Source organism: Chanodichthys erythropterus, chromosome 23 (assembly GCF_024489055.1).
Source record: "Chanodichthys erythropterus isolate Z2021 chromosome 23, ASM2448905v1, whole genome shotgun sequence".
NCBI classification, from domain to species: domain Eukaryota; kingdom Metazoa; phylum Chordata; class Actinopteri; order Cypriniformes; family Xenocyprididae; genus Chanodichthys; species Chanodichthys erythropterus.
In genome coordinates, this window is record NC_090243.1 from 27,956,084 (window position 1) to 27,969,432 (window position 13,349).

At 37.2% G+C, this 13,349-nt stretch overlaps 1 protein-coding gene across 1 annotated transcript; it reads right to left on the reverse strand.

Moving 5' to 3' along the window:
- Nucleotides 1-6,820: 6,820 nt before the first annotated feature.
- Nucleotides 6,821-13,131, reverse strand: nrn1a (neuritin 1a). Its single transcript, XM_067378314.1, has 3 exons — nt 12,945-13,131; nt 10,048-10,192; nt 6,821-8,328 (listed from the first exon to the last, which is right to left on the reverse strand). Exons 1-3 carry the CDS (start codon nt 12,997-12,999, stop codon nt 8,100-8,102), a joined length of 429 nt encoding a protein of 142 aa, XP_067234415.1. The 5' UTR covers nt 13,000-13,131; the 3' UTR covers nt 6,821-8,099.
- Nucleotides 13,132-13,349: the final 218 nt, after the last annotated feature.

Sequence of the window (13,349 nt, forward strand, 5' to 3'; positions counted from 1 at the left end):
CATTGAAACTGTCTATACAACAGTTAGTTCCAATCCTCGAATTTGATTTGATTTGCCAAGGAGCATTCCAATAGCACTGTTACAAGGCTGTCAGTTTGTGCATTAGTGGGGATTTTACGTTAAGTCTCTTGAACAGGAGCCCTCACTGGACTGTGGTAAGGGATTGGAACCATCACTGGACTGAGGTCAGGGACCGGAGCCATCATAGGACTGTGGTAAGGGACTGGATCCTGGACGAGGAAGAGATTCATAGCCGTGGCAGCAGTATCTTGACCGATCGCTCAGGCGTGGCGGTGGCCATCTTAAAACAGAAGCTTGGACTGATGTCTCTCTGGCCACGTGCACACTGTACGTTTCAGGAGTGACAACTGCATTTAAATGTGGGAGTGAATGCCCTAAATTATCATTAGCTACATGTGTGTACGGAACACGATTCACTCTCGAAAATGCTATGATTGACAGCTTGGAAACCATAGCGACGATCTGGCGTCTCTAGTGTTTGGTATCCGTTATTGTGACCAAAGCAATATTCCAGTGACAAAACACTTGCTATTTTCAGCAATTTAACTAAACACTAACACATTCGACTGAGGCGTCGTGTTTTGTTTGTATAGGGTATGCATAGACGTCACTTTCCCGCCAGAACGCGCTCCCTCAGCTGGACTGAGTGGCAAAAGAACCTGCTGCATGAATGGAATTAACAGGGGGAACTGCGAAAACGCGAGTAAAACAAACGATTACACTAAAGGTCGGACTCAAAAGTTTTTCTTACAACTTAAAATAAACCTAATCGATGGATATTGACGTGCAGCCAGGAATCGTGTTTCCTGACATTTATATGTGCCTGATTTCGACGCGGGGGAAACACATAAAGGAAATCTTACTGTGAATATTTTATATAACTACAATATAGGTAGGTTTAAATCCGAGTAATCACTTATATCAATGTTATATATATCATCTTATCGTCCAGCCCCAAAACGTGTATAGTTTTTGTCAGTGTTTATTTAAAAACACACAATTATGCAGAATATAAGATGGTAAATTTTTAATTGATGAGTTGTAAACACAATACAATATATAGGGTATGATTTTACCTCAAAATCCAACAATTTGACAAAATGATAACTGCAAATCCATGTTTTTTTGCCTGGAGTCCAGCCGTTTCTGTGAATTGCAGTGATCTATTTGCTTCTTTTTTCTGTAGCTTTTGGCAGTCTTTAAATATACCTCAGGTTTTGTGTCAAAGCTATTTGTACAGTCAATCGCAAAGCTCTTTCCCCTTTTGGATGCGTTTTGTGTGTTTTTTGCGACATTCACGCTGAAAACCAATGCTGCGTGACTGTCTTTGTGCCACTCAGTGGGCGTGACCGCAGTCGTAACGGTCGACGGTGACGCCACGTGCCCTCTATACAGCCTGTTTCACACAGATCGTGCTCTTTCTGTGTTACCATGGTCACTCATTATAAGCGTATTTGGGCTTGTTGTTTAAGCTCGTCTCATAAAGCGAACGAGTTATTAAAGTGAGCAGATATGAATCGCGATATTGTTGTTTTATTTTCAGCATAAAGCATTTGGATTTATTTCGTTTTTTATGGGCTTATTCTTGGTCGCCGAATTTTCTAGCAAGATCTGGCAATACGAATGTGTCAAGGCTCGCGCTTTCTCTGTGATTCGCCACGCATACAAGAGAGACACACGTTACACTGGTGCATGTTAACGTCATTAACAACTAGTTGTTCGGTTCCGTACACACTGCACAGAATTTCTGTAAATGCTGTTGTCACTACCTGTATTTTTAGGGAGTTAATTCGGTTGTAGAATGCGGTTGTCATTCCCATTTTTTACTGAACTGTGTGTGTACAGAATGTGATTAAGCACTAAAAGGTGAACTGACGACCGAATTTAGCTGCAGTGTGTATTATGTGGTATCTGAGGATGAGGCTCTGGAAGGGCGGTGGCCATCTTGGAACGGAATTCTGGCGTGGTGAGTCACTGATGACTAGTGGCTGGAGCGGATGAGAGTGACTGTGTTTGAGTGGTGGTGGTGTCTTCTTCATCCACCTCACTGACTGTGAGGGAAGAACCACTCAGCCATAGCACATAATCGACATACTGTGCCAGGGTACATGTTGTTGTTGCCGCTGGGACCTGCTGGTAAAGATGGTCTTCCAGCCCACACCAAAAGACGGTCTTTAAGGTCTCCAGGCCACCAGGTGAGAAAGTTCAAGGAACTCCTCCACATATTCCTTAATAGAGCGGCTATCTTGAAAGAGAGTGAGTAGCTGATCAGCGGGTTTGACAGGGGTGAGGAGAATGCCCAACTTGTATTTGTGGTCTGGTCTTCTGTCACACAACGGAAGGGATCAGGCAGATTAGTATAAAACACAGAGCTTATTGAAATAGAACAGGAACTGGAACTTCAGGTGATTGATGAGTGAGTGATCAGTGGCAGCTGTGGAACAGAAGGGATGATAGGAAGTGTAGTGTGGGGAAGGTGACAGAGCTGATGGCTGACAGTGTCATTAATGTTACTAAAATAAAATAAAATAAAAAATCATTATCATCATCTCAAAGAAAAGAAAGTAAGTCAGGAGGAAAGTGATGAAGACAGCTTTTAGGATAAGTGTATCGTGTAAAGTGTGAGTACCAAGCAACATCTCCAAGTTATGTGCACCCCTGCAAATGTAGTACGTCCTGATCACATTCATACTACATACATTCATACTGTATTGAACATACTTTTTTAGCTCTCTTATAGTAATTACTTATTCAAAATAAGTACCTACTCTAGAGAAAAGTTTTATATTAATTAAACATATATCAGGGCATTTTTTTCCTTCTAGGTTATACAAGCTCCCTGCCAATATCCAATAGGTCACCATAACCTCTGAAAAATAATTTTTCTTTGCAGCCACTGCAGGACACTGACTCCTCCTTTGTAGAACATTGGCAAGTGTTAAAGATTGATGCTTTGATTTAACAAGGAATTGAAAGTCTTGAGGAATTGCCATTTGCTAAATGATTCTTTTCTGCCCGAGGCCCTGTACCTTTTATGGCTTAATATATATGAGAAGGAAGATGAGAGGAGGAAATAAATGCGGTGAAGTCCTGTCCGGGACCATTTTTCCCGCAGTCACAGCTGATAGTTATGAATTCTGCCAATAACGTCAGCATAAATCATGTCAAAGTGCTCACCTTTGAATGTTAGCACGAAGAAGCCGCTTACTTGTAATGCCGGTAAAACTTCACAATAAGCACATTGCCGATCTCTGTGATTTTAAGGACATTTGTGAATGAAAAGATGTCTATTTATATAGAGGTGAAACTCATGTTTATGTAATTGCCCCCTTGATGAGCAAATTTTCACTATCATCCAGAAGAGAGAACAATGTGCTCAAGTAGTCCCTACAGCTGATATGGTCCCTAATTCAATTTTCACCCCTACACAATCCAATTTTGTCCCATTAAGGTTGGGATCCATGTGGTGCATTATACAAGCTCATCATATGAGTCTGAGTGTCAACCCATCAATCTTCACCAAACTATGTCAAATTGAGAGAGCAATAAATGAACATATTTTATCCAAGCTCAACAGCACTTTCAACACTAAAAAGGACCAAAAATATTTCTGTGATGTTGGAGTTTAGTTTACCATTTTGAGGTCCATTATTGAAATATTGTCCTGTCTAACTCTTCAGTTCATCACATTTATTCTTGGTTGGCACTAATAGTTATTGTTAGATTACCCAGCTCTTGTAATTACATTAGAGCAATGTGTTTGATTCCCAGATGTGACGAAATGGCCAGCTCGGACATTAAAGCAACTAACCCGCTTTGTGCTTTTAATTATGACCCTTCACTGAGCTGCTCTGCGTGAGGTGAGATCATGAGGCATGCGTGCTATTAAAAAGTGTTCAGTCAGCAATAATTTGATTAATGTCTTCATTCATTTGCTAGTGAATCTTAATGTCATTAGTAACCTCTCATGAAAGACATCTATCTATCAATCTGTTTCTCTGTCTGGAAAATGCGCCCTTCTAGAGTTCGTTTCTCTAGTGAACTAACATGCTGTGGACACTAAATGACTAGCCTGAAGTAAATGTAATGTTAAGTGAGATATTATTCTCAAGCTGTTTTATTGATGTCTTTCCGCTGTTGAAACACTGGTTGAGAGATTACACGTAAACATATCTATGCATAGATCATCTGTTCTTCTTGTTCTGCATTTTTTTCTGATGTGGCGGTTAGCAAACAGCATTGCATTACCACACACGCCCCCTTCTGGATTGGAGTGTGGACCACCAGTGACTGTATGCACCGAGCCGTTTCGGGACCAATACATGTACTGTCACACCCTAGATATAGATAGATAGATAGATAGATAGATAGATAGATAGATAGATAGATAGATAGATAGATAGATAGATAGTAGTTTTGCATTAACTTCTAAATCTAATTATGAAATTACAGTTATGTCATTACAGTTACTGTCATAACTTGTTTTCATGACAAATTTATAGTAAATGTAATGCTACATGAGATATTATTCTCAAGTTGTTTTATTGATGTCTTTCCACGGTTGAGAGATTGTACATAAACATATCTATGCATAGATCATCTGTTCTTCTTCTGCATTTTTTTCTGTTGTGGAGGTTAGCAAACAATGTTGCATTACCGCTTGTGCCCCTTCTGGATTGGAGTGTGGATCACCTGTGACTGACATATACATATACCATCACACCCTAGACAGATAGATAGACTTGATTGATTGATCAGCATTAAAATGTTAAGCTGGGTCCTTTTCAAACATTTTGCAGTGTAAAAAACATTTTGTATCCAACCACTCCAGCTGACTGTGTTATGAGGGAAAGACTTAACTTTCCATAATGCACTGCGTGATTGTAATGTCCTGCCTTTGTGCTCGCAGCACTGTGAGAAAATGCACAGCTTAACAAGCAGTGCCATGTCTGCCTGGCACTGGCATGGGCACATTGATCAATCCTGCCAGCCCTGAAAAATGGTCATGCATAGTCTGTTGTGGAGCAGTGGTAGGGGAGCCAGCCATCTCAGTGTGTGTGTGTGTGTGTGTGTGTGTGTGTGTGTGTCTGTCTGTCTGTGTCTGTGTGTGTCCTTTACTTTCATTGTTAAAGATTAAAAGTCACAACCGTTATTACCTCCTCATTTTATGTGGTTAGGAAATGTTCCAATGAGTTTTTCAAAATGTAAAAAAAAAAAAAAATAAAAATAAAATAAAAAAATCTAAGAAAAAATGTGTCTCTGCATTACACAAAGATCTGTGGAGGATAATATATTCAGTGCCAGCAACAGAATAACATGCATTTTAATGAGATTACAAATGTAGTCGTCATCCCCTTCCAGGGACAGAATGAAATCCAATCTCATTTTCAAACTCAAAAAGGAGCAATAAAAATGCGTTCCAGGACTGCAGTCCCATTCATGCAGTCTCACACCTCCGGGGAGAATACTAGTGCTCATTTTACCACTGGTCCACATAAGCTTGTTTATTTCTTAATGTATCAAATAGAGTTGTTTTCATACACGGTCTGATTTATATTGATTTTTAGAATGGCTGTACTAAATAAATAAACGAAAACAGAACACCGCTATATTAAAGTCCCTTTAATTTATTTATTGAACTAGAAATATACCAGTACTTTTTTATTTTATTTCATTTTATTTTATTTATTTTAAAACTATAATTTTACGTGCAAAAATATGCAATAAATGTTAAAATGTTTGAGCTAATCTTTTATTATATATATATATATATATATATATATATACACACACACACACACACACACACACACACACACACACACACATATATATATATAACTATTTTAAATAAATAAAAATATTATTTTTAAATATTAAATATTATATTGCAGTTTTTCTTTTTCTTTCTTTTTTTTCTTTCTTTTTTTTTTTTTTGGTTGTTGTTGAAAAAAAAACGTTTATCCGTCAGTTATCAAGTACACTGAGGTGTAATTAACATGCAGGCTGAGTTTGATATCATTTAATGAGAAAACTATATAACATATTCATGACTTAAGGGATATTTTATAAATTTATTTATGTATTTCCTTGCCAAGAAATTATGCTGTGTACACTCACGTGCAAGGTAATTAGTGCTTTTCACTTGATTGTTACACCACTTGACATATTTAGACTAAATGTTGAAAGTGTTATATGTATTTTTAAATTAATTATGTTTTGTTTTCATGTTGACATCCTTATTTGTCACTGACTTATACGCAGGAAAAGGCAGTAGGCTTAAAAAGGTAATGTTTCTCGTGTTTTCAGAATAAATGCTCAAGAACTCCCTCGACTACCATTTTTCAATCTGGTGGTTGTTTTTGCTCAGACAAGCGCCTTATATGCTGAGCGCGGGAGAATCAATATGAAATGACTCTCTCTGCCACCTTATTAATAATGAAACAATACGTCTTCACTCGACAGAGTCTCGCCTTTGCGCGCCTGCGTGCTCGTTCACGTCCGTTTGAGGAGCTGGAAGAGAAACGTTTGTGTGTTGAAACTGAATCCTTTAAGTGCACCTTTTAGAGATTTTATTTCATATATCTGCTCTGACCATTATTGATTATTGCTCCTTTATATAACTGATGCAGAATTATAGGCTAAATTAGATATAAATATATATTTTAGAAGAATTGTAATCACCACAAAGGCTACTTCAGCAATAAAAACAACACAAATCTCTTTCAAACAGTAACTGTTTTATTTAATATTTTTAAATACTTCTTTTTAGCAGTCTATTTTATATACCTGTATAATCAATCTGTTTTAAAACTGTTTCGGTTAAAGTATCTCTCTTTTCATTTCACATACATCTCTTATTTACTTGTATGGTTTTGAATATTCAGGTATTTCATATGCAACATCCCCAGAAACGAACAAACGTACGAACAAACAAAATACACATCTTCTGAAGGCAGTGAAACGTGATCTATGCCTTGGCAACATCAAATAAAGCTAGCAAAATTCACTTCATCCAACTATTAATGTCAAGGTCCAGATATTGTCGTGCTACGATACTGTTGGGAGAAGTACAGGCCGCACTTTACGTTGCAGTGTAATTACTATGTAAGTACTGCGTAATAGTCATGAACTATGTGTACTTGATGTGTAATTATTTCCTGGAGCTGCTTGTATGTAATTACACACTGTTATATGCAACATGGACACTGTAATGTAAAGTGTCAGCTTTATACTGTTATGTTTCCTACATAAAAAGAGACAAATATTCTTTGAATGGAATAGAATAACATTTTTTGGGGGGAAAATGGCAACAGTCAACTCATCTCAGAGCCTTCCGATGGCTACATTTTACATTTCTTTGTTCTTTAATAAAATCTTTTTTAATATATTCTTCCTCTGTTCTCGTGTATTCCTCTAAATATATGCCTGTATTCATTCCTGAGGTTTATTTATTATAATTATAATTATTATTATTATTATTATTTATAGTCTATCATTAGCATCGTGATTATTAGAGACGTTCCCGATTGGTGGGTCAGCAAACCATCTAACCCCATCAACACATCCATATACTTGGCTTGACTAAAATAAAATTGATAAATGAAAACTAAACATTGACAAAGAGCATATAAAACAAACTGATGGGAGAATATTCCTATCTTTCTATATGATGGCCGTTGAGAATGTGAAAAGCCTACAGTAATAATAATTCATTCATAACAGACGATAATGTTATAAAATACTACGCTTCTAACCAGGACCTTTCACAAATTCAGGCCGTCATTTCAACTCAATATCTGATAAATATTTCATGTAATCGACCCAGAGTCAGGCAAATGTGCTTGAGCATTCCCAGAAGACTTCTTCTTCCCATTGTCTCTTGCAAAAAAACGTCTTTTTCTCCAGATGAAATAAGCATATAAATCCATTTGGGTGAGGATGAATTTTGATCGTCATTAATTATTATTCTTTTTTATTATTATTATTCTTGTGTTGATGGTCTTCTCTCTTTTTTTCTTCTTCGTTTTTTTTTTTTTTCTTCTTCTCTCTCTCTCTCTCTCTTCTCTTCCCGTGGGTTAAAACTGCATCCACGTCACGAGCGCAGACAGTGCAGTGAGGATCAGCGTTAGGCCGAACGGAACCGTAGATCGGCTCGCGCCGTTCCCAGCCGCACACAGTTCAAACAAGCTGCCGCGAAAGTCCAGATTTCTGGACTCTTTTTTCAGCTTCTCCCATAGATCTGTGGCTCCCTCCTGACAGTCTGCCAGAGCAGTGGTCGCACATGAATGGAAATCATCCCAGTAACTGCAAGTCAAATAGAAAGAAAATCATTATTCATGTCTGATTTGCGTCATGCTTTACATTGCATTAACATATAGGCTATTCAGATCGAACATGTTGTTATTCCTGTTGTTATTATTAGTAGTAGCCTAGAAGTAGTAGGCTATTTTAATTTCCTTTTTATTTATTATTTTTTAATTTGTTTTTATAAAAGGTCTAATTGAGAGGAAACTTGGTGAAACTAAAATAGTGGAAGCATATATTTCTCTTTTGGTCATTTAATCTTGTAGCATATGTGAAAAACAGTTTCTGGATTTACTTTCAGTTTAGGAAACGCTCGATTTGGGTTATGTCAATAAAAAGGATTTACTTAGTCCCTTAACCGCTTTAAACTTTTGTTTTCATTTATATTTTAAGCAGAGGTAACATTAAGTATCGTATATTATTTAGACAATCCACATCAATGTCATACATATGCATTTGAATTTGAATATGATTATTCAGACTTTTTGTCTATAATTATATCAAAATAAGAGTGTATTTAAAAAGAAGTTGCACCAACAAAATATATATGTATAGCTACTAGAATTATTAGACTCTGTAACATAATTCATATTATAGTATTATGCATGAATCCTTCTGGCAACTGCATGTCCTCATGTAGCCACGTGAAGGAGGAGAGAGGGCACAAGGGAAACCCGAGTTGTAATGCGGCTCCAAAGGGAAAATCTCCATATCACGTGACTTCTAGTGCCCTCCCCATCTCTCTCTCTCTTTTACAACTCCCCTCCTGCGCCCCACCCCCTTCCTCTATCCCACTCCCGAGCCCATGATTTATTAATATACTTCAGGATGAACACACACCCACATTCTAAAACCTGTATCTACGATCGGACATGCGCACGGGCGCAAGAAGTAGCCATGCTCCAAATAAATTAGAATAGAATAGAATAGAATACATTAGACTCAAGTTCCAAAAGGAAATGCTTTCATGTCAGCAAAATAGTGTTATATTTTTATGTTTTGCTGACGCTTTGGTGTCTGGAAATGAAATCCAGTGCACTGTAAAAAAAAAAAAAAAAAAAAAAAAAAGAATTGTTGGTTTAACTTAAAAAAGTAAGTTGCCTTAAAATTTTGAGTTAATACAATGAAGTCGATTGGTTTAATCAACAGAAACTCGAAATATAATGTTATCTGAAACACAGTAAGTTGATATGACAAAAGAAAAAATGTTGCGATAACAAATCATGAAAATATTTTTTTTCTTTGCACATCTAGCTAATGTTATTTAATACATAGGCAAAGTTTATTAAAATCTGAATCTGAGATATATTTAGAAGTTCAAGCAGAAATTATTTCGGGAAAAATTGAGAAGCAAAGGAAATGTAATTGCAGTCCCTGTAATAAGATAATGTTGCGTTTTGATTCGTTCAGTCACGGCTGTAAAAGAACCCGTTATTTTATAGGGCGGATCGCTTACAGTAATCGTGCATTACCTCCCGATCTGATCCAATTATGGATGTTGACCTTTGGCCTTGGCGTGTAGAGATGGTTCATCTAATTGTAATTAACTGTTGAAATGTGAATAGCGCATATAGCGGCTGCACGGCTCTATTCCTGCTCATGGAGCTGTCGAATTAAACAAGGGGCCCCTTGTGCCATCTGGCTCCTGTTCGCTCTCTCTCCCTCCCCACTCTCACACACGTATATTTCGTCTGTTGTGTGTATGCATGTTTCCCTTACGTGCAGATGGTCCGAAGGTTTTCCTTCTCGTCCAGCTCCTGTGGATAGTTGGCCATGTTCTCTCCCAGTTGAAGCAGGCAGTTGGAGAAACCTTTGAACACTGTTTCACATTTCCCAGCCGCTCGAACTGCCTGCAGCAGATAGGCTGGAAAACGAGAAATTATCATTTTTATGTAGCCTTTAAAAAACAAAAACAACAACAAAAAAAACCCCACACAATTAAAAAACGTTAACTTCCATTATCTGACTCTTACGTAATAGCGCTCATTTTGCATTTTGCTCACTCGTTGCAATACACTTACGTTCGTTCATGATTTTTTAGCTGTTTTTTTTTTTTTTTCTTTTTTTCTGTTCTCAGCTCATCTAAGTATTTATTACTGGAAAGTAATAAGTTAGTAAGTAGGTAAATAAATAAATCGAAGCGATTATAAGGCATAAAACACTGGCACACAATAATTTGTAAATGTGTGTGCGCGTTCACTAGAATAATATGTGTTGAGCATGAGGGTGGCGCGTGGACAAACGATGATGTAATGGTTTACATGAGGGTGGGGGTATGTGGGCTTGTGTGATGTGAGATTTTCATTCTGAGTGATTTGTACTCCCCTCCCCTTTTTTACACATCTAGAAAAGAGTCTGTTTTTTGATGACAGATCTATTAGGGAAAATGAGAAGATTTGGACACCGATGCTTTCCCTCCCACTCCATTTCGATCTTTGTGTTTGGACCGGAAGGTCACAACTTGATCAATTGACCAGATCCCTTTGCTTAACGAACCATAAACGCCAGTGGTTTCTCGTTAAACAACGAGATCTTGTGAATTGATTAAGTTGTAGCACTGTTCAAATCAGGTCGGGCCTCTGCCCATTAACCACAGTAGGAAGCACACACCCTGTTACACACACACACACACACACACACACACACACACGCACCATAAGCAGTGTATGTCCATACATTATATCAAATGTTTTGCATATGCGTCCCTAATTTGTGAAGTACACATCCTGCGTCGATACACTACAGTACATTATATAGTAAGTGTACTATTATATTCTCTACCCAATGCCCCTACATTACATTATATCCATTTCATGCTATATGATCCATTAGCTATTAAATAGCCTACCGTAGACTGCATGCTAGGTATATTTGCCCCTATTCTAATATACGCAGCATTCTACCTAAATTATAATGCATTTATTAGCTATATGATATGCCTGTATGTCCTTACATTCTGTTATATGTTCTATATGCGTCCCTACATAATAGGCATTACATGTCATATACCCTACATTTATTTTATATTGGTCTCACTTTATATATTCCTATATTCTGCAAGCAATATACGCTAAATAACAAACGAAAAATAAAACGAAGATGCAACCATGGTTATTCTGTATATTTTTTGTAGACTGTAGAAAGTCTTTGGCTGATGAAATAGATGAAGCTCGGTCGTTTCGTGCATTCTTTATCGCCCACAGAAAAAAAAAACGCATCACAAAATACCGAATAATGCACACTTAAGATGATTATATTAAATTAAGGATAATATTGATTTCAGACACAGAGGATTAAAGGTGTTACTGAGTAATGCTGGACAAATGAAAGCTTACATAACGAAATGCCTATCTATAATTGTGATATCGCGGAATGATCGCCCTTTTCTTCTACACGAAGCGGGTATATTCAACATTACAATCATATTTCTAACAAAAGACCATACTGAGTAAAATTAAATGCGTAAATGCGCTCATAATCTTTCTGCTTTCGTGCATCCTAATATTTTTGATCAAAATAGCCTAAATAAAATATTCAGACCTCAACATGGCGGATATGAGGATGCGAAATACAAAGATGCTCATACAGATAGCTCTATAAAACCATTTATTAATGGGATGCATGATTTCATATTTAAATACATTTCAGTTCTCGCTGTCTACTGGAATTAACAGTCACAAAAGACAGCACTGCGAACAAACGGTGAATTATTAAACCATGTTTCGTTGTAGGCACGATGATCTATATTTAGAAACAACTGAGCATCTAATATAGACTCACCTATCCTACTGTACTAGTGGTCACGACCACTTTACTAGACCCTGTCAGCGTTACCGGTGTCAACCTGGCACCGCATAATCTGTTCAATGAAGTCAGGGGGGGTTTATTGCAAATTAATGTAGTTCAACAAGGTAACAGCACCAGTTTTTCTTACAAAAAAAAAAAAAAAAAAATCATCGCTACTCATTTCAACCTAATGCACAACATTTTCATTGCAGAGCCTCGCAACAACACTAACAAGAAAGACATTTAAAAATGCACAACATTACAAGAACATGGCCTCATATATTTTTCTAAATTCTAAAACAACAATCGGACACCAACTAATTTATATAATAAAAATGATATTGTATGTTTGTGTAATTTGACATATGGGACCATATAAAACTCATGATGAATCTATTAAACTTAGTCTTTGCAAGTTAAATCTGTAACATGAATGCATTATTTTTCGAATTATCTTTCAATATTGGTTTGAATAATTTATTACGGAGAGGATCGGGCGATCCCATACTTTCGCCAACTTGCTCCGATTTACTGGGCTTTATTTTTCGGAACAGTCCTCAAAATTGAATGGAGAAGCAATGCAATATTACCCCAATGTCATGCATTTAAAATACAAGACCAAGCCTTTAAATCGCAGCCGGGACAGTAGCATTGCAATTAAAATATCCACCAACATACAGTCTACATATATATAACCAAAACGAAATGTATACCCTTGAATAGCCTTAACTACGAATTAAAAGTGTCAAGTTATATGTATCTATGAAAAAAAGCGAGATAAAAAAGGGAAAAGTCAGCCCATCCCAAAACGACAGAAATAATCTACTTACCTATTTGAACAGCAAGAAACAATGAAATGTATCTTCCAGACAAAGTTAATCCCATCCTACGTCCAGAAAAACCATTGGAGTATATACAATTTTAGATAGTTGTGAGGGGAAAAGATTGCCAAATCTGCGCGTTGAACATCGCTGTTTAGTTCAAGCAGCTATTCAGAAACTCTTCGTGATTTTCCCGTTGTCGGCGAGGCGCAGAGAAGTGAAATGGTGCACCCCGTTAAGAGAAGGCGGTAATGCCTCGTGTTTTTTTTTTTTTTTTTTTTTTTTCTCTCTCCCTGCTTCACGCCCACATCTCAAGCTTGACGTAAAATTCACCGTCGGACTCCCCACTTCTCTATTTTCTCATTTGCTAGACCGGGCTGGCCCCTTTCTCCCCCCTCTTGCACTGTACTGGCA

Bases quoted from the DNA above. Each gene is read 5' to 3' on its own strand.
- nrn1a (XM_067378314.1), bottom strand. From the start codon at position 12,999: ATGGGATTAACTTTGTCTGGAAGATACATTTCATTGTTTCTTGCTGTT. The intron at 10,193-12,944 runs GTAAGTAGATTA...CTCGTTTTCCAG, and splicing joins GTTTCTTGCTGTTCAAATAG to CCTATCTGCTGCAGGCAGTT. The intron at 8,329-10,047 runs GTAAGGGAAACA...TTTGACTTGCAG, and splicing joins AACCTTCGGACCATCTGCAC to TTACTGGGATGATTTCCATT.